The sequence below is a fragment of the Ochlerotatus camptorhynchus genome, unplaced genomic scaffold (assembly GCF_037179485.1).
Source record: "Ochlerotatus camptorhynchus isolate MF236.1 unplaced genomic scaffold, CSIRO-AGI_Acam_v1.1 ptg000211l, whole genome shotgun sequence".
In the NCBI taxonomy this organism is placed as follows: Eukaryota; Metazoa; Arthropoda; class Insecta; order Diptera; family Culicidae; genus Ochlerotatus; species Ochlerotatus camptorhynchus.
The window spans coordinates 2,457,810-2,480,153 of record NW_027040701.1 but is presented as its reverse complement, the minus strand read 5'-3'; the positions used below and the strand labels follow the sequence as shown (position 1 = coordinate 2,480,153).

Here is a 22,344-nt window from a genome sequence, read left to right as displayed (position 1 = left end):
GACTAGGGTCATCCCGGTTAAAACTCGTTCCTTACATTGTGTGATGTGAAGAGACTGCGCGTGGTAAAATTGAGCTACCGTGTTCGTCGATGAACAAATATATCTCGATTTGCACATTTTCATCTGTTGCCGCTATACTCTGTTTAATATTCGGAGAATATTTGACTAAAAGTTTCCCTAAAAGACCTGTATTTTCATCGTGAATTATCCATTCTCTCTTCCGTGGTACCACGAGTACCGTCCTTCACTCTTCGCACGGGGTTCTCCGAAACGGAGCTAAACATTCGATTTTAAACACTGCCACTGTTCGTTCGCCTAAAATTAGATTTGATTCTATTTATTCTGCATCCCTAGACTAGTACCTCATATTGAACAGAATTAAAATCGGTAGAAAAATAGTTTACGCCGCTACTATTATATTATCACAACATTTGTTCCGACTCAGTAGGTGAGATGGGGGACAGTTCCATGCCCTCGAGAAGGGGTGTCTTTTCCTCGTTGCCACTGCCGAAGCCTCCTTCATTGGCCGCAGTGTCATCGAGATACTTTCGGGCTTCGGCCGCACTGCTACTACCACTTCCGCCACTGCGGATGCTCCGCTGGTCGTGCTTAACGATGGGAGATCGAAGCAGCGAATCCGTAACACTGCTACTGTCCTGATCGCTGGTGTCGTCGGTAGAGGAGCTTTCCAACTTTCTGGCCTCGATTTCGGTACGATCGTCCCAGGAGAAGCTCTTGGTTGAACAGTTCGACATACTGCTGGTGGTTGGATCGCTTTCTCGCTTGCCTTCTTCGGAGAAGTCCTCTAACGAGATACTGTCGAGGATGGTGCTGTGCTTGAATTTGGCCAAACTGAACAGTTGCTGTCGATCGGCACGTGTTCGCCGGGGATTCATGACTACCGGCTCGGGGGTCAGGATAAATCGCTCAATCTCCGCTGCAGCCGAAGTGGTGGGAAGTTCATGCGTCGAACTGCCGTGACTCAGCAATCGGTCTATCTCACTCTGAGTCGTCGACGAGGGCGACATGTTGAAGGATGTCTCGAACAAACATTCGTTGGATTTGATTAGCTTGTTTCGCCACTGGTAGGTTTTATCCCGGGGAGTTGCTAGACTTTGTAGATTTTGGAACGAAGCATTCTTCTTCTTCGTTAGTTGATTGTACTGAGCGGGAGCTATGAGTTGTTTGGGAGAAGTCGGCGTTAGCGTTGGGGGTAAAGATAGTTGATGATGAAGCGTCGATGTTGATTGTTGACGTGGCTTAGGTTGCAGCTGATGTTGATTTAGTCGACTGCTGATGCTGGTGGAACTAGTGTCAATAGGCATAAAAGCGGAATCGATACGGCGTTCCTCTTCAAACGAACGGAAAATCTTACGAGTGCTATTTTTGATAGATTTATTGGCCAAGCGGGACGTATAGGACATGTCTTCGAACGAAGATACCCTGTATTTTTGCGAGAATACTTCCGTTGTGGCACATTTACGGAGTGGCGATGATGTATAGCATAGCGAGGCGTTGGTCGTTGTAGATGAATGATTGTTTATCACTAGTTTTGGAGGTTCTAGGTATCGAGCTGAATGGTTCGGTGAGATATCACGAGAAGACGACGAACCTGGTTGCGTATCTCTGGGCGAAATGCTCGCTTGATGATCGTGGCAGGGCGAAGAACCTGCTGAATCGATATACTTCAGCCCTGCCATGGTGGTTGCGATGGTTTCCGTTTCATTCTCCGCCAGTATATCTTCAACCCCTTCGTCAATCGGTGAATTCATCGAAGCAAAGCTGCTGAGTTTAAAGCTGGACGCTCGGGACGATTCGCCGTCGGTCATGGAACCAAAAGCGGAATCCTGCGAGGGATTGCTCAGACCGAGGATCATACCCCGCCGGCTGTACTCCATACGGCGGGACTTGAGGTTCTTGTACGCTGACGATGGATTCAACTGCTGCAGCTGTATCGAGCCAGTGGACGACGACGTTGAGCCCTGGGACTCGATCGAATCTATACGAATGATTGTATTACTATTGCTGTTATCGTCCGACTGAACGTTATTGTCACAGTAATGTATCGGCGAGCTCAGTGGGTCGTAATGGGCGGGATCGTCGATACGGGCTGATGCTATAACTATTTCATCTAACAGATCTTCGGAATCACTACTAGACAGATCGGAGGATTCTACGTCACTATATTTGGTTATGATGTTGTTGATATTGATTATTTGGCAACAAACGAAGAACCAGAAAAAGAAAAGAGAAAAGATAAAAACACAACATAAGCTGGTATCATTATCCTCACACTCACTGATGAGCCCGACTTAGCGGTACTCATCAACATATAGATCTGGAATATGTTTCAAGTCTACTTTGAGAATCAGGCTTGGGTAGTGAACCGATGAATGCGCGCGAGAAGTTTCTTCACGGTTCACTGAAATGAATATTTTGTTCATGAATCCAATGTTTATTCGAATGAAGAACTAACTTGGCGAAGAAATTAGAACTATTGCATTAGAACCATGCCTTAAAAAACCACGATTTTTAAAAACATGGCTAAATGTTCTAGTTTCATCGTCATGAATCGTCTTTTCAGTCGAATAAACATTGAATTCATGAAAAAAAATCACACATTTAAATGAACCGCTATAGAAACTGTCCGGTGCAGCCTGGGTTCGCCACCCAAGTCTGCTTTGAATGCTATGTTCTTTGAATATCATATTATGGCTGGGTGTATTACTGCAGCTGGATATGCTAGTGTGGATGTTGAGGATGAGGGTTCAAAGCATGGTCAGGATATAATACCGATAAACGAGAGTGTGTACAAGGGGGATAAAAGGATCAAAACAATCTAGAACTACTACTTGACAAGGCCATTTAGAGCGCTATGGGATACAACAATTTGATACACATGATTGGGCAAAAAAGAAAAGCAAACATTCAGGCAACGGGATAAAGCCGCCTACAGGTTGGTTGGAATTTATTTTTAGTAAATGCAATAAAGCTACATATAATGGCTGAGGTTGACGCGCGATTGATTGCGTGGTTTAGATATCGGAATGGACTCGCGGGCAGGTAGGGGAGGATCACGTCGTAAACTCAATTATAGACACGGTTCAGCGGATTAGCCGATGATAGGTACTTTGCGCTGCCGGTTGCAGTTTGCGATGTAGAATGGAAGGGATGAATGATGATTATGTGAGTGGATGAGTGGAAAATAAGGTCAATTCGAAAAGAGGTCAAGGTCATCCGGTGCTGGCGTGTAGGTTAATTTATCTTTTGATCTTTGTTTTAACAATTTTATTTATCAACATTTAGTCATTATTGAATAACTGTGTGGCTCCACCTGAACATTTATCATTATAGTGGAGACGCTTGGTTGTTTTCTAGAACTATAGATATTCGTTGGAATGCTTTGAACTGAATTCTTGGTATGAGCTAAGGTGAGAAACAAAACCCACTTTCAGATTATTGATGAACAAAATAAAACTCAATGTTTCAATAATTGTTTAGTAGGTATTTTAAATATTACGAACATAGAGGAGTTTGGATGTATAAATAATTATAATTAAATATACGTTTTTAAATGCATCTCCGTAAACAATTCCCAAATGAGTTTACAGGGGTGCTCTGGTGTTCAAAATTTGTAATCGCGTTCAGCTTCGTAAATGAGACAGAAATCGCGTTGTTAAGAGTGTTTTAGGGTTCGAAAGTTAAAAATACTCTTTTTCATGTAAATAAGTAAAAAAAAAAGATTTTATCTTTGTAAATATGACCTAAACCGAAATTTTTTTTTGGCGTCCGAATTCTTTAATGACGCACGTCTCCGTAAGTACGGCGTAATTCATGTTTTTAAAGTGCATTTTGGGGTTTTTAATACTTTAATCATCCTCATATCCGTAAAAAAAAGGCCTAAATCGCGTATATAGGGTTATTTGCGGTTCAAACCTTTAATTGCGTTTTTTTCATAACTTGAATTTCTGCTCCGAACTCTTTTCAAACACTTCTAAAAATTCCTTGAACTTTTCTTTTTGAAATTGTTTCAGATTTCAAATTTTGCTTGTATTAGAGTAGTTCAAAATATCGATGTCGCTCCAGCCCGCTTAATCGATTTAAAATCAGAGAATTTATCTTACCAGATGGTGTTGTTGGTTTGCGTTGATATACTTCAATTTGCGCGCGAAAAGGGGAGTTGGAGAAAAGTTCCGGGAGATGTTGGAAGAAACTTCCATGCAAATTCGGAAAAAAAAACTTCCGAGAGAAATCATAAGAATCCTTTCTAAGAAGCAGTTCAAAATCGTCAAGGGGAAGCTTGAAGAAACTTCAAAAAGTTGTCCGAAAGATCTTGCGGGGGAAACGACGGCAAATCAAGACAATTATTCGGGGGAAGTTTTTCAAATCTTCCGGATGAAAACAAAATATAAAATTTATTTAAATATTCTAAGTTATTACGTTGTTTTGCCTTTTAATTCTGCTACTATTGTATCACTTTCACTTTCACTAATTCATTATTCACGTTCACTATTTACTTTCACTTTTAATAAAAACTGTAACAGATACGTATTTTGTTTACTCGGGGAAATGGATTTAATATCGGCCTTAATGCTCCTAATTTGGGCCCATACATAAATTCAGCAATCGACTAAATTTTCAATAGCGACCAAAAATATCCATTAGTATCGTCCCAATGACGAGTTCATCTAGATAAAATTGATAAATAGCAGATTATTAGCGAAGGGACCAATCTTAGATCCAAAGGCCAACATTAGAGCCATTTCCCCTGCGAAGAAATTTGCAAGTAGTAAACGAAATACGTATCTGTTATAGTTTTTTTTAAAGTGATAGTGAAAGTGAATAGTGAATTAGTGAAAGTGATACAATAGTAGTAGAATTAAAAGGAAAAACATCGTAATAAGGTTATTGAAATATGTTTATGCTTCGTAAGCCGACCAGTAGAAGTTCTAAATCAATAAACATTATATCTGGCCACAGGATAAAATTATTTCCCGATTATTAGGATTTTCCCAATTCCTGGGTAGCCAGATATGGTCGGTAAATAAAAACGCTAGGCTGCAAAGGTTCTCGGCCTATAAAATCAAATATAACTTTATCGTTATATATGTTGCTCCCATTTCATTAGTCCTTCGTTGATTTTAATGAAGCAGTTTCAAATCAATCGAGATTTGCATATAATTTGAACCGAAGTTGCTTATAGAATTCCTTCAGGTTGAGCTTAATTTCAATTTTATTTGAAAATAAAAATGGCAATTGTTCAAAATATTTTGAAAGTAAATCAACAATTATTCTCACATGACAGGGAATCACAATCTCTGCAACATGCTGTATCTACGACTTTCTTCGTATGTCAAATGTAGGATTTGTATTCGTCCATCGACACCCGGGTGAACTCCAGACGAGAAACCAGGGTACACTGGACTTCACTAACACTAACGGGCTGCCGACTACATTCGACTGCGAACATGAAACCCAAGGCTCGAGCTTCTCCTCTCATCATATCCTCAAACAAAAAATGTAACCCCTTTAACCTCGAGTTAGCCCCCAGTATTTGGTCCCACACTCCTACGTCTATTTAAATTTTGTTCATAAAGTTACTACATATAATTCACGGCTCCGTAATGCTCCAGCGAGTGAGTGTCACAAATCAACAATTTGGAAAAAAATATATATTTAAAAACTCAATTCTTGATCCCTTGTAACCTGTTTCTTCGAAATGGGTTAAGAACTGACAAATGCATTTTTTTTATGTGACGAAAAGGTTAACTCAGACTACGAGTCAGTTTAGCAATTTTTTTTCATAATTAGCACTAACGTTCACTCACTAGCATATGGGTTAGTTAAAGCAAATATTTATCTGGTTGTTCTTACCTATTGTAAAATCATTTTTGCTCACAATCAGCTGATATTCGTTGTTGTTAATTTGATAGCAATTTTTTTTGTCAATGCATTAACAGAGAGCACAGAGAGCTTTTTCAGTGATTGTTTAAGGAGTTGGTTAGGCCAGTCGAAAATCAAACTCGTCATAATATGCTTGATGATGGTTGCTAAGAATATTTTAGGAAACAAAAGAACATAAGAATTAGAACATAAATGATGATGCAGATGTTTGATTCCATATGAGTGGTAAATCATGCAGCGCAAGTTTTGGTTCTATTCTCTGTAGTGTACGACAATCATGGGCATGGATGATACACGGATGGATTTCTTTTGTTTTTCTTGGAGGAGTTTTGGAGGTTAGGTCTCTCTATACTGTTAGATTTATTTGTTTGCTAAAACATTGATTCTTAAGAAACACAAAATTCGGATGACTATTTTTTGAGAGAGTAGGGATTTGATCTATTCTATCACACTGAGTAATTGGGACTTGTTAGTTTTATATGACTTGAGTTTGTTTGAAGATATGGGATTTGGTAGTTGCTTGTATTTTTATGAAATGAAATATTTTGTATTATTCTTTCGAGGAGTGCACTGCCTTTATCAATCGAATGTTATGCCGTGTTTTTTTCTTGGTGAATATTGATAAGTTCATGCTATTTTGTACCACAAAGATACAATGATTCTCAGTAGACCATTCGGAGGAGAACAAAATCAATGAGCTACCTAAACTTGTAAACTGTTGATCACTGTTTGATTTTCTTGCGATAGGAAAGGGAAACTGCTCCTACAAGCTCTATGCGATAGGCTTTGAGGCTGAACAGGTGAATGGCAACCAAAAAGAAATCAAATAAACCAAAAAGTTCTCGGAAAGACAAGAGCACAGGAAAAATGTTACTTACTTTTCTGAAACTTGGATCGTCGCGTATCGGGTGTATATTATTTATTAGACCTACTCTGCACTCTGCCAGCGAGGTGCTGGGTAATGGCTTGACTTTTTCGAAATGCTCCTAAATTGAGACAGGGGGACTTAAGTTTTAATCTAGTTTTTTGCTTGTTTCTACGATCCTAACGATTGCCTATCAACCTCAGAAGGGGGCCAATCTGGAACGAGGGGGAAAAAGTTGATGAATGTGACTTATTTTTTGTCAGGAAAATTTTACCAGTTCACAGTGGGGTTTCGCCTGTGAGATTTGAAAAAACGCTTGAAAATTCCAATAATTTTGAAAGAATATTAGCCTTCCTAGTGCATTAGGGTAATTTTAGGCCTGGAAAAACTGTGTAAATTTTTCCTAATGCATTAGGAAGGTTAAATCAAACTGGGTATCTGCATACAGCCTTTCATCCTACAACATAGTGCAAGGTTAATTTTCACCTTATTCAAAGCAATCTTAAATTGTTACAGAAAACTTGCCTTCAAGAATCATCACCAAAGACACCAACTCTCTATCTTTTCAGATCATTTGCTGGCTTGGACGCCATATCATCCCATCTACCGGATGGTTTGGAAGCTGTCAAACTTTAGATGTTCATGAAAAATAGCTCACTAGATAATTCCAAGAAGCAACATTAAAATGTCAAAGCTAGTTAGACATAATTTTCTGTAAGACAACTGCTTGTTGGTTGAGACGTCACCCAATTAGCGAAATCCCAATTAATAAGCACCTCAACGTGAAAACCACCAACGAGCGAATGATGACTGTATGTATATGTTATTCCTGACATGGACATCTTAACATCTAAATGAATTTTTCATAGCGTACTGCAAGATGTTTTTTTTTAATTTATTTATCTGAAACACTTTTTGCGCATAAAATTGAAACGTAAGTAAACTGGTTTCTCAGGACGTGCCCTGTTTGTTGTGCTGGACAGAGTTAGATATGATGAGATGGTGACTTCTGGATTTTAAGAAAAGCTTCTTTAATCAATTAGGGTATCCAGAACAGGGCCCAACTATAGTTAGCGGCCAGAAATAAAAGTTGTCAGTTTCCACCAAAATGTTCTTTGATTAGAACTAGGAGTATGATTTGTGGTTATCCATTGACTATGTTGTAGGAATGCTGACTGTGAGTTGTAAACAATAATTGTCCAAATGTTTAATGAAATTTGAATAGTTTGGAAAATGAGGCTTTTTCCTTCTGTACCCCACTGTGCATTGTCATTCGGGCGTTTACCTAGATGTGGGTCCAAACCACGGCTCGGGTGGAATGTGATCGATTTCAGTAAGGTGCTCGATAGATATACATTAACCGAGATTGGTAAAATAGAGAGAGAGAAGGGAAAACTGTTCCGTTCGTGGATTGTGCTGCTGTGTTCAACATACTAACTATGACTTCAACGACAACCATAGTAATAAGGAAGCGGTGACGGTGGTGAACCCTGGTGTCCCACCCGTTTTGTGCTACGTAATCGTTTAAGCTTCTGTTTCCTTCCTAGGAATTTAACTTTCTGCTCGGTGGCGAGAAAGCTGTTATACGAGTGCTATATTGTTTTTTGCTTGCTGTGGGTGTGGGATTTTGTTTTCCAATAATCATCATCATCATCATCAGCAACATCATCGTTGTCACTGAGAGAGTGTGGCAGTGCGAAAATTGGCATAACATCGGATGATAAAGACGGTTTTTCGTATTTTTTGTTTGGATGAAGGCGAAGAAAAGAAGAAAGAAGAGATACAGTGTGTCAGTATAGAACAGAAAACGAAGAAAGCTTTCAAAGGAAATATTCATTTACAGATGAAGCAAACAGTCGTGTAACGGCAATAAAATAAAATGCTTCTCTTCTCCATTTACCGAACGTAAAAGAAAAGAACATAAACGGTGTTGGGTTTTTCTCGGTTTTACGAAGGAAATGATTTTTTTCACGCATTAAAAACAAAAATAAAGACCTAACGGAGAAAGAAGTCGAAACCGAACCCAACACCATGAAATATAAAAAGTGTAGCTGTGTGTAGGAAAAGTGAGTTTTGTTTTGGAGGGTGTTGTAGATATATATGTATATATTTTGCATGTTCAAAGCTTTTTGTTTTAGAAAGAAGCGTTCAGACAAAAATTACACACCCGGTTTTGCGCTCACGTGGCGTCGACGGTGGAGTGCACGGCGAGCTGCCTTCGCTGTATGATCCACTTAGTATCGCACCCTGTCGTCTCCGTACGGCGTTCAACAGACTCAACGTAGAGCTACTCAAACCATGTTTGAAGGACTGCCCGTTCCGAAAAGCACGTGCGTGAGGTTTGGGTCATGACATGTAGGGAACAGAGAGGAAGAAAAGTTAGTGTGTGATTCAATATTTCTGTTGAGATAGATTTTTTTTAATTCAGAAAAAAACAAAACATACTAATACAATCAATATTGTACGGTCCAACTGTGTGTCGGTGGTAGTAATTGCCCCTTTTTCCAAAACCGATAGAAACGGATTTTCCATATATTTTTAATTAATTTTTTTTGTATCGGAAATCCGTTTCTCTCGGAAATAAGAAGAAGGAATCGTAGGAATAATATTGAGTAATTAATCGCATATATAGTCTCGCAGTTGTGGGACGTCCTTCTATCAGATTTTAGATTTTTTAGGGAAAGAATAATTAAAACCCTTAATTCTTGAAGTTCTAGTAGAAAAAATCTCATAATCTTTCTCCCGGTAAAGTTTGACCATCCATTTAATATCCAACTTTGGAACATTTGAATGTTCCACAATAATAACATTTATTGGCTCTGTGCAGCTTCGTAGTGAGGGTTTGCTACCTATATGGCTAAACTTGAAAATGGTGCTTCTTATCTTGTTAATTGAATCAAGCGTCATGTTTATAAAAAGAGAGGAGAAAAATGGCACCGTCAGTAATTCTCTTAATTTTAGAGCTGGTTTTGAAATTGTGGAACACCTTTTATTAGACTAAAAGTAATCTACAGCGAGTTTGACCCCCTACCCCCCTCCTCCTGATGCGCACGCTAGGGCTACAGACATAAGCGCCATCTCAGGGAGGGAGGGGCGGCGAGGCATTTTTGCGAAGCACTTGTTTGTTGCGAAGTTCTTTGATATTCTTTGGAATCTTCCTCCTAATGCCATTAAAAAAGATCAGGATCAGAATCAATCTTTTAAAACAATCCTCAGATTCAGGTCCGCTTTTATTTCATATCAAAATTTACTTGGAGTTCTAGTTGGATGTCGTTGGAGTTTTTATCGAAATTTCGTTGGAATTCTACATAAAATTCAGTTGTAATTTTTCTCAACATTTCGTTAGAGTTCTCCTCACAATCCCCATGGACCTCTCCTCAGACGTTCTGAGTCAGAACTAAAATATAATTCAACTCAAATTTGCTATTACTATTCCATAGGAATTCTTTTCAGGGGTACACGACGTTAGGCATACGGACGTTACGATAGGCATAATGGACGTTGGGCATAAAGGACGTTAGGCATAATCTACCCAATGAATTCCAGAAGGATGATAATGCTGAATCGAATGCATTCAAATTTGGCACAGTTGCTGTGTGGGGCGCTGGAAGTTGTGATCCGCCATATAATTTTGACCCACCCTAGTGTACAGTACTGGTCAGAAACAATATTACACCATGCTTTTTTGCCTCGGAACAAATTTTAGTAAATTTTGAGCAGTTTGAAAGAATGACATTGACCACAAACGATTAAATTTGTAGACTTCAAGGAATAATAGATTGAAAAATGGCAATCAAATAAGATTCGATTTACTACAAACTTCTTAAAGATATGGCCAATCTAGTCACACATATGACTGATAACAGTTCTTTGGATTTTTAGGGAGAGACAAAAAAAATATTTTTAATATCCAGTACTGCATGTGATCAACAATCAATACGAAACTAACGATTTTAAATTGGCTCACCACTTTAGTAGCCTATTGGTCCCAAGCAAACGATTAACGTACCCTATTCTAGTTGAAATTCTATTACTACACTATGTTTGTTTTGATTCGCTATGAAAGTTTGACAGATAACATCAGGGGTGTGTGGATTCATGCAGAACATGCAGGGGTGAGTGAAATAGCTTGGGACTGCTTGGGACCGTTGTTCTGGTACTGAGTGAGCCAAAAATAATAATGATTTTCTTCGGGACCCAGTGGTCTTAGAGTTACCTCTATGATGTGACTGTGAGCGTCCGTGACGGAATAAAGTAAGTCGTGTTTCTCAGCACTGAATTGGACGCAACACCTGCCAAATGAATCGGTTAACTGGTGCCGGTGATTATGGTTCTTGATACTATAAGGGATCTGAATTGTCTCAAACCTAAATAGATTGGCTAGGACCACATTGGCTACATCCGGCCATATTCCGGGTACCCCTGAGGAAGTGACCACTGTCTGGCTAGGACCAAAACCCATCAAGCTACATATCAAATTACACAAAACAACGAGATCAATTACAAACAAACCGACAGCTCAGGAGCACATTGGCCACATCCGCCCATGTTGCGGGTAACCCCTAGGATGTAGTCAGTTCATGATTAGGACCAAAACCCATCATCATGGTCCAAATGGGACATATCGGGTGTTCAAAATTACATTGGTCACATCCAGATCCACCCCGAGGGAGTGACCAGTTTCAAACTAGAGCCAAAACCTATCATGCGGCGCATAAAAGAACACATTAGAACTCTAAAACAAGCTCATTGCTGGTCACATTAAGAACTCTGGACTAGGCTCCCAGAAAGTGGCGTCCAAAAAATGGCAAATGTTGAACTAGAAAAAAAAATCAAACATTTTTTTAAAGATTCCTATCTTAGTAAAATTTTAAAATTCTGGGAGTTTCTTTATTCTTTATTCTTTGATCTTCATTCTTTATTCTTTTTTTCTCATCATTTCAGTATCAACAGATATTATTATTATTTAACTTTATTAATGAGGCTTTCAGCCTTGGGCTGGGTGGCCTCCAAACTATCAACAGATAACATTAAATCATATTAATGTTATTTTCAAACTTTGCAAAGGTTAGAATTTAGGAAATTTTTGAAGGTATTGAATCATAATTTTTCCAAGATCCCATGTTGAAAATAAACAAAATTGTGATAGAAAACAGTTAAGGTTGAGAAACATTGACCAAATTTCAAGATTCATGGCAATTAAATTTTGTTGATCGTTCTCAGATTTTTTACGGCTCAATTGTTTTTTGTATTCTAATACATAAAAATACCCACTTCAAATTTTTATTCAACAAAAATAAACTAGGATAAACTTTTGAGAATCAGATTTCCAATTTATCTTAAGTTCCTCACAAAATACAAATTCAAGCCTAAAATTAATTGTATTTTTTTAGAGCAGCCCAAGATATCTATTAGACATTTCCATCATCTATGATTCACAAATTGAACTTCATCGTGAGTAGCTAAATGGACGTACAAATTATGGATAGCTCCATGGATAGTTAAATCTATTTAAATATCAAATAATTTAATTAAATTCCCCATCAGGAAATCATAAAAAAAAAATCAGAAGGCTTAAAAGGCTTTAAGAGAAAGCAACTTACAGGCACACATGTTCCTCGCAGTTCTCTTAAATCGATATTGCGAAATATATCACAAAGGACCAGTTCTTCGACTGTTGGATAGCGACCATCTGGTGATTCGAATATCATCTGCAGCACGTCAACGACCTGAAATAAATACAGAATGAAGTGAGTACAGAAAAAACGGAATCAATGAAGACACAGCTAGATCACAGTAGTGTCAGTACAGGTTAGCAACGGAGACTCAGGTGAAATCAAAATGTCAACGGTCATTATTCATTCTCTTTGGCTTAACAGCAACGTGGGGCAGATTTTTCCTATTGGTGTTTTCTGTCCACGTGAAAATACCATTCAAGGGTGTCGCGCTGAATCTGACGGTACTGAACTGTGTGACGACACTGATAATAGTCAGTTACTGGTTTGGTAAGGTTTGTGTTATGTAGCTAGAAGGACTAGGCAAGGTGATATACTATGGGGGAGCTTTTTTCATACAACCTGTGGATAGCGCTCGAGATCAAGCTGATAATGTCCTGGAGTTGGCTGGGGTGAGGTCAGCTCGTAGCCGGCGCACATCTCGAACAGCAAGTGGCCAAAGCAGATGACGTCGATGTTATCGATATCCGGGGCCGAGCGGGCCCATACTACCGCGTTGACCCGGGAGCTTAGTCCGAGCAGGCCATTTTCCAGGCCGGATAATCTGCGGGAAAATGAAAGTTAATGGTTGGTAAACGGTTGAAAACAAAAATTGACATGCCGGTGAGATTGGTTAAACTCGATAATATGTACCTGATGGTTCGGAGTATTATCTTTGAGTGAAGATCTCACACCGGATCTGGAAGCGAATATACAGGGCCTGTTTGTAAATACCAAAAAAATCGTTCAGGCTCAACATTGACCATACCCTTTGCTTTTGAAGTCATCCAAACTTATCCTAAAAGTTTCCATGAAATTTTCACCTGTTCCGCTATTGAATTAATCCTTACTAAACTAGTGAGAATTGACTCCTTTCAATATTCATTGTCATCCAACCTGACCTTGCGGTGATAACCAGCATGTTTCTGAGCATTTTCATGTACCGTAAAACGGGGTATCTTTGATAATGCGGGTAACTTTGATAGTATAATATAAAGAATAAATTTACTCGCTGTGCTTTTTCCAAATAAGAAACATTGGTTCCATATGCTAGCTTAGGGTATTTCCGTTGATATCATATATAGTTTTATATAGTATGTGTTACATATTTTACAAAAATATTAAAAAACCATTTCCATGTTTTTCGCCTTTTTGAAAAAGCACTCAAATCATCACTTATGAAATGTATTTCCGATACAGCCATCACAAATTCAATGTTGTATTCTTATTGCTTATGAAGTTTTCTGATTATATACTCAATCAAAGTTTGATATTTAAAGACCTAAATTGTTTGAGTTTCACTCATTTTTTTTCTACATTCATGGAGCATTATCAAAGTAACCCCAAATCAAAATACTGAAGTTTGTTCACAAAATTAAAAAAAATAGTACAAATGCTTTAATTTTCGTTCAACATATTACTAACGAATTAGCTTTTGGATCCTCAGTACTTGTTTTAAAATTAAAAAAAAAACATTCATTGCTGTAAAAAATATTTAGAATATACTTTAAAAAACTATCAATGTTACCCCGTTTTACGGTACCTATATCCAGTGCTCCTAATTATTAAATCAAATTCAACTCGAGTGCAATTCCATTTCCACAATCACTTTTCGCTTATCAGCGTTTTTCCACTGGCTCTCATCATCGTAGCAAGTAAATTGATTATCCCTCTAGGAATTAAATCTGATTTATCGCTACCACGTTTATCATATTCATTAAGTATTCGCATTCGCACTGGTTCACGCGAGCCACGTGTTTTCAGTGATTTGGGCTTAAATACTTGCACATCATCGCGAGTTCGCGCTCTGGTGTACCAAATTCTGAACAAGTGCTAAATTCCGATCACGCGGCTAGAGGATTACCGTCACGACCCTTAACGGCTAGACACAACAACAAGCAGTGCGCGGTACGACAAGGTTTATTGCCAATGTCCTTGTCTTATCCACGTGAGCGCACGTTATTTGATTTGGTGTCTTCGTGGTGTTTCTATTTCGCGCGCCACACAATGTTACTAATAGCATATATGTCGTAGTAGCGCGGTACTTGCCAATATCAATATTACGCATGGATTCTTTGCTTCGGTTTGCATGTTGACAAATCGTTGATAGCGCATTGTCTCCAGTCATAAAAATAGAGGTCTACTACTGCTTTGATTGGATGCCACCTATCATAAAAATATCAATCACTTCTAACATCATCACTGTGTGCTTTCTAACAATAAAGTGCCAATAGAAGAATTGTAAGTGACCAACTCGTTGAGCGAACGAGTGAAATTAGACACCTGCCAGTTCTAATGCTATATAACTCTCATTGCAGAAAACGGACAACGTGCAAAACTGTCAGGTATTCATCTAACAGGCGCCTCCAACTAACCGAGTGTAATGAACCATGAACGAGAAGGTGGCGAAACAAGCTTGACAACCATAGTTCTCTATAGCGCTGGTCCTAGAGGTTGAATCGCGTGACCACAGGAAGGCACGAGACGACAAATAACATGAAAGAAAGTGGTTACCCATTTCCGAACCACCACTGTCACAAACAGCCATGCCGCTCCGGCTGAGTAGCTAGAGAGATATGTCTATCTCATTGACGGTAGCAAACGGTACATACGAACTACATGGCAACAATATTGGTGGTTGTTGTGGTTTAATAAGGCAGTTAAGCGGAGAGGGATATAGGCAAAATTAAGAACCTTACATGAAAGAATTTTACAATGGGCAGCTATGTAAACGTACTAGTATAACGAAGAAATGCTCCCTAAACCTTTGAAAAGCGCTCCTTTACTGCGTAGCTAGGACAGGAAGCGTCAGCTCAAAAGTAGCATCCCTATTGTGTGGCCACGACTATTTGAGTTGCTACTAAACGACGCACTTGGTCCGTGACAATTTGCGTTTACAATCACTACAGAACAGCAGATTTCCTCCTAAATAGTGGATATGTTTTCAGTACTGTGGATGGTGTGGTAACGACAAATCATTTAGCTGTAGATGCTTAACGTCAATATAAGACTTAAAGTGAACATTTTATACGATAGACGAAGAGATGCTAGGATAGAGTTGATAGTTCCGTTATAGTACGGTAGTGTGAAAATTGTATATAAAGAGTAGAAAGCAAGCAAAGGACAATTCTGAGGTACGAATCGAATTGATCACTCCCTTTACCAAACTCCCCCATCTAAATATAGCACAACGAACTATTAGGAACATAAAACTTTCAAATTTTTCACGACTTCAAGATTAGATGCTTACGTCATATGGCGACTTGAGTGTGAAACATCGGAGTTACATGAGCAAATCGGTTTGCCAGTGGTAGAGGGGGAGGGGGTACACTCCTCACCATCGGTCATCAACGGATGAGTTTGGTATAGGAGATGCTCGACCCGATTCGTACCTTCCTCAAAATTGTCCTTTGCTCGCTTTCTACTTTCTATATACAATTTTCACACTGCCGTACTATAACGGAACTATCAACAAAATAATAAAATCCAAAATTGCCGAATTTTTGCAGAAATGTGAATTATTGCCCATATCAAACAACTACGCAAAGTTTCACACAAAATGGGAAAAAAATCTGTGCCAATTCACAGTGGCCCATAATATGAATCTAACAGGAAAGATGCATTTAGAGCCTGAAATTGAATTATTAAAAAAAAAATGTCTTCTAAAAAGTTGTTCCTAACAGTTAAGCCCTAATTTTGATGTTTTTTCTTTATTATAGAGATTTTTAGCCATATAGCTAGTTGAAAAAAAAAACGGGACCGGGACATTTCGCCAAAAGACGTTTCGCTGAAGGACGTTTCGCCGAAGGCGCTCTAAACTTCTTAGATTAGTGTTACTATTGTCGGTAATCTCATTCTATTCGACAGCCTTTCTATTTAATCTGTGTGTCAGATAGCTTTTCTGTCATTGACAACTCAAAAATAGAAACATTTAGTGTTACGTGGGGTAGAGAACTGCTTCGGAATAAGCGCTTATTTCCGTCATATCGAGCAGAAACATCAAATATACCAATGATTTCGAATTGAACGAATCAATTATATATGTTTGTTACGATCAGTGTTCGGAAAACTGAATAGCTCAAATCTCATGCGTGAGTTTATTCACCTATGACTTTTGTATTTAAAAATTCAACTGTGCTAAAATCACTGATGAATTTTCAGGTTTAAAAATTCAATTTCTTTAGATTTTGGCTTTATTCATTGTGATTACTGTTATTTTTGCATCAGTGGATAAAAAACTAACACAATATGCATGAGCATACCATCAAATGTTGTTTGAGCGATTTTTATGAGTTTTAGGCTGGAATGAATTGTTGACGTGGAGAATGTGAGTGCGTGAAAATCCATGATAATCTTAAGCAAGGGTTGAAACAGTTGACGTACACGACAGTCTGTTTGTATTCGTACACTCATGCTCTACTGTCGTCTTTCTTGCACAACACAAACGGTAGAATATCATCATGTGTGATTTCGTTCTAATTCCTCAATTTTGTGTAAAATAAAACATTTCTGATCAGAAATGTTATTACTAGGACATCTTTGCTTGTTATTTTCAGAATTCACACAATCACAACATAAGCAGCTCTTATTATGAGAAAAACTAAAATACATACATTCGTGACGGTCTTCGGCGACAGTATCGTATGACAGAGCATATGACATTTTAGTTTGGTACTGTACTTTGATAGCTCGTTTTGCAAATGTTGGAGGCTAAATCAGTCGATTATCACAGAAAATGTGTCGACTACCGTGACCACTTACAAGACTGATCTTAAGCGTGAGATTGATTTGCTATATTCGCATAAAAGTTTATTCTCACAGGGAGGCTCAATGAATGATATTTGAGAATGAGCTACAAAAGCTACAAAATAAAGTCTATAAAAACGCATAATATGATTATTTACTTCCATTCTTCTCAAAACCAAAGACGGGACCATTTCATATTGGTATCCGTTAAGCAATTGGGATCATACGTTACCAAGGCTATTTGGATTAACGAAATAGTGCTGCATTTGGGAGATGCATTTCAATCCAGCTTAGGAAACATGAGAAGACGGGCTAACTACAGATCATTCGGGTGAGACTCTTCCTTTTTATTTGTTTACATTATATTTCAATCAGTATTTAAAAAAATTTTAGCAAATAAGGTCTTAACATTTAAATTGAGGAGCTCGGCTAGCTTGGCCGCTTTTGCCGCTTTTGCTTACTGAGTAGTATTCACTCCCAAATAATTTTCCTAAATAGATACAGGACAGTTGCCAGTATGCAATCTACGAATTATTCCGTTACAAACGCAACGCAACACAACACTAATTGAGCTAAAGGCATTGAAAGTAGGTACCTACTCAATGAAATCGATCATTAAAGCAGATACGCAGAAGATCAACTGTCAACAATAATGTTCAACCATCTCTAGATATACTGATCATTAGCATTATTAGCCACATTTGAATACGCCTGCAGTTCTAGATGATGATGCCAATCGGAAGTTTTAATGTAGGGTAGAGAACTACTTCGGCCTAATCGCCCATTTTGGGCCTATCGAGCAGAAAACTTCAAACAAATCCACGATTTCAGAGTTAACAAGTCAATTATGCGTTTGGTACGATACTTTAGTTAATAAGCTACCGAACGAAGTCAATGAGAACGCGTGTTATGAATGTTTGCACCCATTATTCTCAAAAACAAAAGAAGCGCTCCGACCGAATCAATTTTTATCTTCATCCGATAGGCCGAAGTGAATTCATTCGCGTTTCAATGCGTTAGGCCAAGTTTAGAATCCGTAGGCCGAGTTTGGCGTCAAGAAGCAGTGTTAGACTTTTGGCAATATCTCAACGATTGGTTTCTCTTTATCAAATATTACGGAAAGGTAAATTAATTTGGAAGCCATCAGTAATAATAACATTCCGTTTGGTGCTAAACTGCGCTAGATTAAGGAAGCCTAAGTGCGGGTTGCGCTAAATTTGCCGGAAATGGGGTAGTTAACCCTACTTACACATGAAATGATCATTATATATATAAACCTGCTGATAACATCTTGATTTTGGTTGTGTAATCTGAATATTCATCATCAATGAACATTCTGGATACATATTGCAAATATGAACTAGCTTATTAGTGCGAATTATTCAATAACCAGTTAATTTCTTCAGTAGCTTTACAACTGAGTGCTATAAAATTTGAAAAGAAAACCAGGAAGAGAATGCTATGTAGCTTAACAGTTTCAAAGGCTGATATTTCAAAAGTCAGATCTTCTTTTTTCCTACTAGTGGTACAACATAAACAACGAACTAAAATAAAACATACGGAAGCCACACTATAAAACGAAACAACCTCCGGAAATGAGCGCTGGCTGTGGTCAACACAACTTTCCACAGTCCGTCCATCTGAACCTTTTCGCCAACCACCAAATGAGTGGTGCCACGTGCCACCATCAAATGGCGCCAAATGTTTTACTCCACTAATCAGGTACATATACGAATGCCTTTCCATCCCATATCCGACTGGCAACTTACCTGGCAACACCATTCTGAAGGATAACGTTTCCGCTATGCAAATGACCGTGCGACGGTATACCGCGTTCCCTTAAAAATAACAAAGCTTCTAAAATTTGACGTCCTAATCGTTGTACCTGGGACAGGGGTAAGCAGGTGGATTTTCGTGTATACTTCCGACTCCACGGTTCGTTCCATTGGGACTGCGTTGATGGGTTTGCGTAAAAAAACGGAATTGTGAAGCACAAAGAAAGGCTATATTATGTATAAAAACAATCAAATGACAGCAATTCTCTACGGAGTGTGGTGTACGTGATAAAAAAGAAAATTGAATTTTAAATTATGTTTGGATTAATTTGCCAGAGCTCGGTTGGATGATATTTTTTCTACCCTTCGAGCGTCGCTGAATCCCGCGACCAATGGCGATGATTATTCACATCACCATTGCGTCCTGTGTCTCAACGTAGATTGGATTGTAAGAGCATGTGGGGAACCCCGTAATTACCTTATAAATGAGATCCTTTAGGCTGCCTCGCGCATTGAAGGGCATTACGAGACACCCGTAGTGATGGGAATCGGTAGGAAAAAAGCCTAAATCTAACACGGGATAGATGTACGGATGCTGCAGCGAACCGAGCAGCTCCATCAGGATACCTTGCGGGCACTCCGACGGAGGCAGCTCCTCTAAGGCAATGCAATCGGGAGGTAATGGAAGCAGTGTCATCAGACGGTCCGTACGTATCTGGAATTGGGAAGGGAAACAGAGTGCTTTTAGGTGATGCTGGAAGAATACTAAATTACAGTAAATATGGCCTTCGCCAATAGATTTATAGATTTGGCAGGCCAATGAAGTATAATCAAATTGACAAATCTCCATGACATAGGAAAATTGGTATGTAGTTAACACTCCGAACACGCTGCCTCTGGTAAAATGTGTAACGGCACACCTGCAATGTTTGAAAAATCATAGTTTAGCCATTTATTGATAAATTTAAAATTTATTAGCCCCATTCGGAACTACATACTTAAAAGATTTATGCGGTATCAATAGCTTTGAAATCTATTGACAAATTGCTAAGCAATTATTTTTCAAACATTGCCAATTTACCGTTACACCTTTTAACCGGAGGCATCTATGTATCTCCTATGTGATCATCACGGATCATCCAATGATTTTTGGTGATTTTTGAGAACTTCTAGCGATTGCTTCCGCTTAAAACTTATCAGAAATGAAGTTTATTGATTATTTGAACTAACTCTTTGATTATTTTGGTGTTGACATGCTAAATAATGTATCGAAAATGGCCAATTCCGCATACATTTTTGTATGGCGTCCTTATATTTATTTCCGATGGAGAAAATCACATTTCCATTTATTTCTCCTACGTACATGATGCAATTGGTTATTTCTTAGGCTAATATTGTAGAATCATAATGTGGCTTCTAAACGTACATGAATAAAAATTTCTCTGATTCTTAAAATTTTGAGGAGCCATGCTTTTTAAATTGTTCTTATATTAATTTCTACTAGTGTATAGCTAATGGTTGCCTGTATAAATAAATCTGCAGCTCAAATTGTTTATTGGGTTAGGTGTCCAGTAGGTACCATATCTTGCAGTAAGATAAGATTAGTGCTTAGCTACTCAGCTTTTTAGTCTTTTACTCTTTATGCAGCCTTTGTTTTTGACTGTAATCCCCAGAAAAGCGTAGAACTTATTATCTACTGCGCTCTTCTGAGGAGTACAGTACTTTTTTTCTTGGAAATAGGAGAAGTGGGAGAAAGACACCTTAAGGGATCTGTTTATGGGTTTCAAAAAATCGAAATTTTTGTTTAGCATTTTCGGCATCCTTATACCTTCTAGTATGTTGTGTATGGCATAGCAGAATGCATGTAAGTCTCTGTTAGTCGTGTGTTAACCGCTCATACAAATAAATCAACTCTGTAAACGCGTTTATCTCGAAACCACATTGGTTTACCTTGCGAGACAGGGATCTCGGAGACTCTTCAATCTATTTAGCTGATTCTTCTGTGCGTGATGTAAAAATTAATTATCTAAAACCTAATGAATGATTTTTCAGATATTCCAACTTTTCGATTTTTTATGCACATTTGAGAATCGATTTTTTCAACAAAAAAAATGATCGCTGCCGTTTTGGTATTTTTCCGAATTTCCTATCCTAAATCCTATGTTAGATAAGAACTTTACAGATTTTCCAAGGTCAACGTTCAGAAAACTTTAAAGAAGTTGAGATTCTCATCATCGTCTAAAAAAAATCAAGGAACTATATAAATTTTCCAAGGACAAAGTACAGAAAACTTTAAATAAGTTGAGAGACTCATGACTGCCAGGCAAATTGCGGGATTTTTAATGAAGTTCAGAGAACTTCAGGAAAATTTTAAAAGATCCATTAACATAACATAAATAGCCGCGCGGTGGTGTAGTGGTAACCATGATTACCTCTCACCCCAGCAGGCTTGGGTTCAATCGCAGTCGGCGCCGCCGGGATGTTCTGAGGCATAACATCTCTTATCACGCCTTCAGGGAAGTTAAGCCGTTGGTCCCCGGTTCATGCGTTGATGGGTCAATACGTAGAGCCCAGGTGTCACGGAAATCAAGATCAACGCACAATAAATCAAGAAAAAAAAAACATGACAAAAATGTGGGAACCTTCAAGAACGAGAATTTCTTATTTTTTTTTTAGAATTCTAAGGAAGCTTCGAAAACTTCAGGCTACCTTCATGTTCCGAAAACTTCAAGAACGTGCAGAACTACGGACAAGTTTTTAAATCATTCAGGTAAGTTCCGATAGCTTCAGGGTAGTTTGATAGATGTCACTAAAATTTCTAGAAATTCAATAATGATTAAAGAGTTCCAGGAAAATTGCAGAAACAGAAGTTGCCAAAATTAAATTGAGTTAATGATTTTAAATGAAGAACTCAGACCATGATTATCAGGAAAATTAGGAGAATTTTATTGAAGTTCTGAGAACTTCAGGTTAAGCGGCACGGGTGGTGTAGTGGTAAGCATGACTGCTTCTCACTCCAAAGGGCCTGGGTTCAATCCCAGTGCCGTCGGGATTTGCGGAGGTATAAAATCTCTGATCACGTCTTGGAAGGGAAGTAAAGCAATTGGTCCCCAGTCCATGAGTTGATGGATTGATAGGTAAGGTCCAGGTGTAGGAGCTGTCTCCCTAGCGTCGGTAGCATCGGTACTTAGTACGGAAAACAAGATCAACTAAGAGGCAAGCCAAAAACCTCTTAAAAAAAAAAAAAAAAAGATCAACGGAAAACCAGATCAACGGACAGCAAATAAAAGAAACAAAAACTCCAGGATAATTTGGAAAACCTTAGGACAATTATATTAAA

At 38.4% G+C, this 22,344-nt stretch overlaps 1 protein-coding gene across 1 annotated transcript in view; it reads right to left on the bottom strand.

The window, feature by feature from the left end:
* Positions 1-413: 413 nt before the first annotated feature.
* The window catches only part of Slob (Slowpoke binding protein), a 51,717-nt gene continuing 29,786 nt past the window's right edge, over positions 414-22,344 (bottom strand). Inside the window, exons 6-11 of the mRNA XM_065224422.1 lie at positions 19,483-19,719; positions 18,999-19,180; positions 12,847-13,048; positions 12,373-12,498; positions 8,937-9,079; positions 414-2,181 (exon numbers count right to left, since the gene is read on the bottom strand). Of these exons, the coding sequence (XP_065080494.1) occupies positions 423-2,181; positions 8,937-9,079; positions 12,373-12,498; positions 12,847-13,048; positions 18,999-19,180; positions 19,483-19,719 (2,649 nt within the window). The 3' untranslated portion in view covers positions 414-422. The remainder of the gene's footprint in view (positions 2,182-8,936; positions 9,080-12,372; positions 12,499-12,846; positions 13,049-18,998; positions 19,181-19,482; positions 19,720-22,344) is intronic.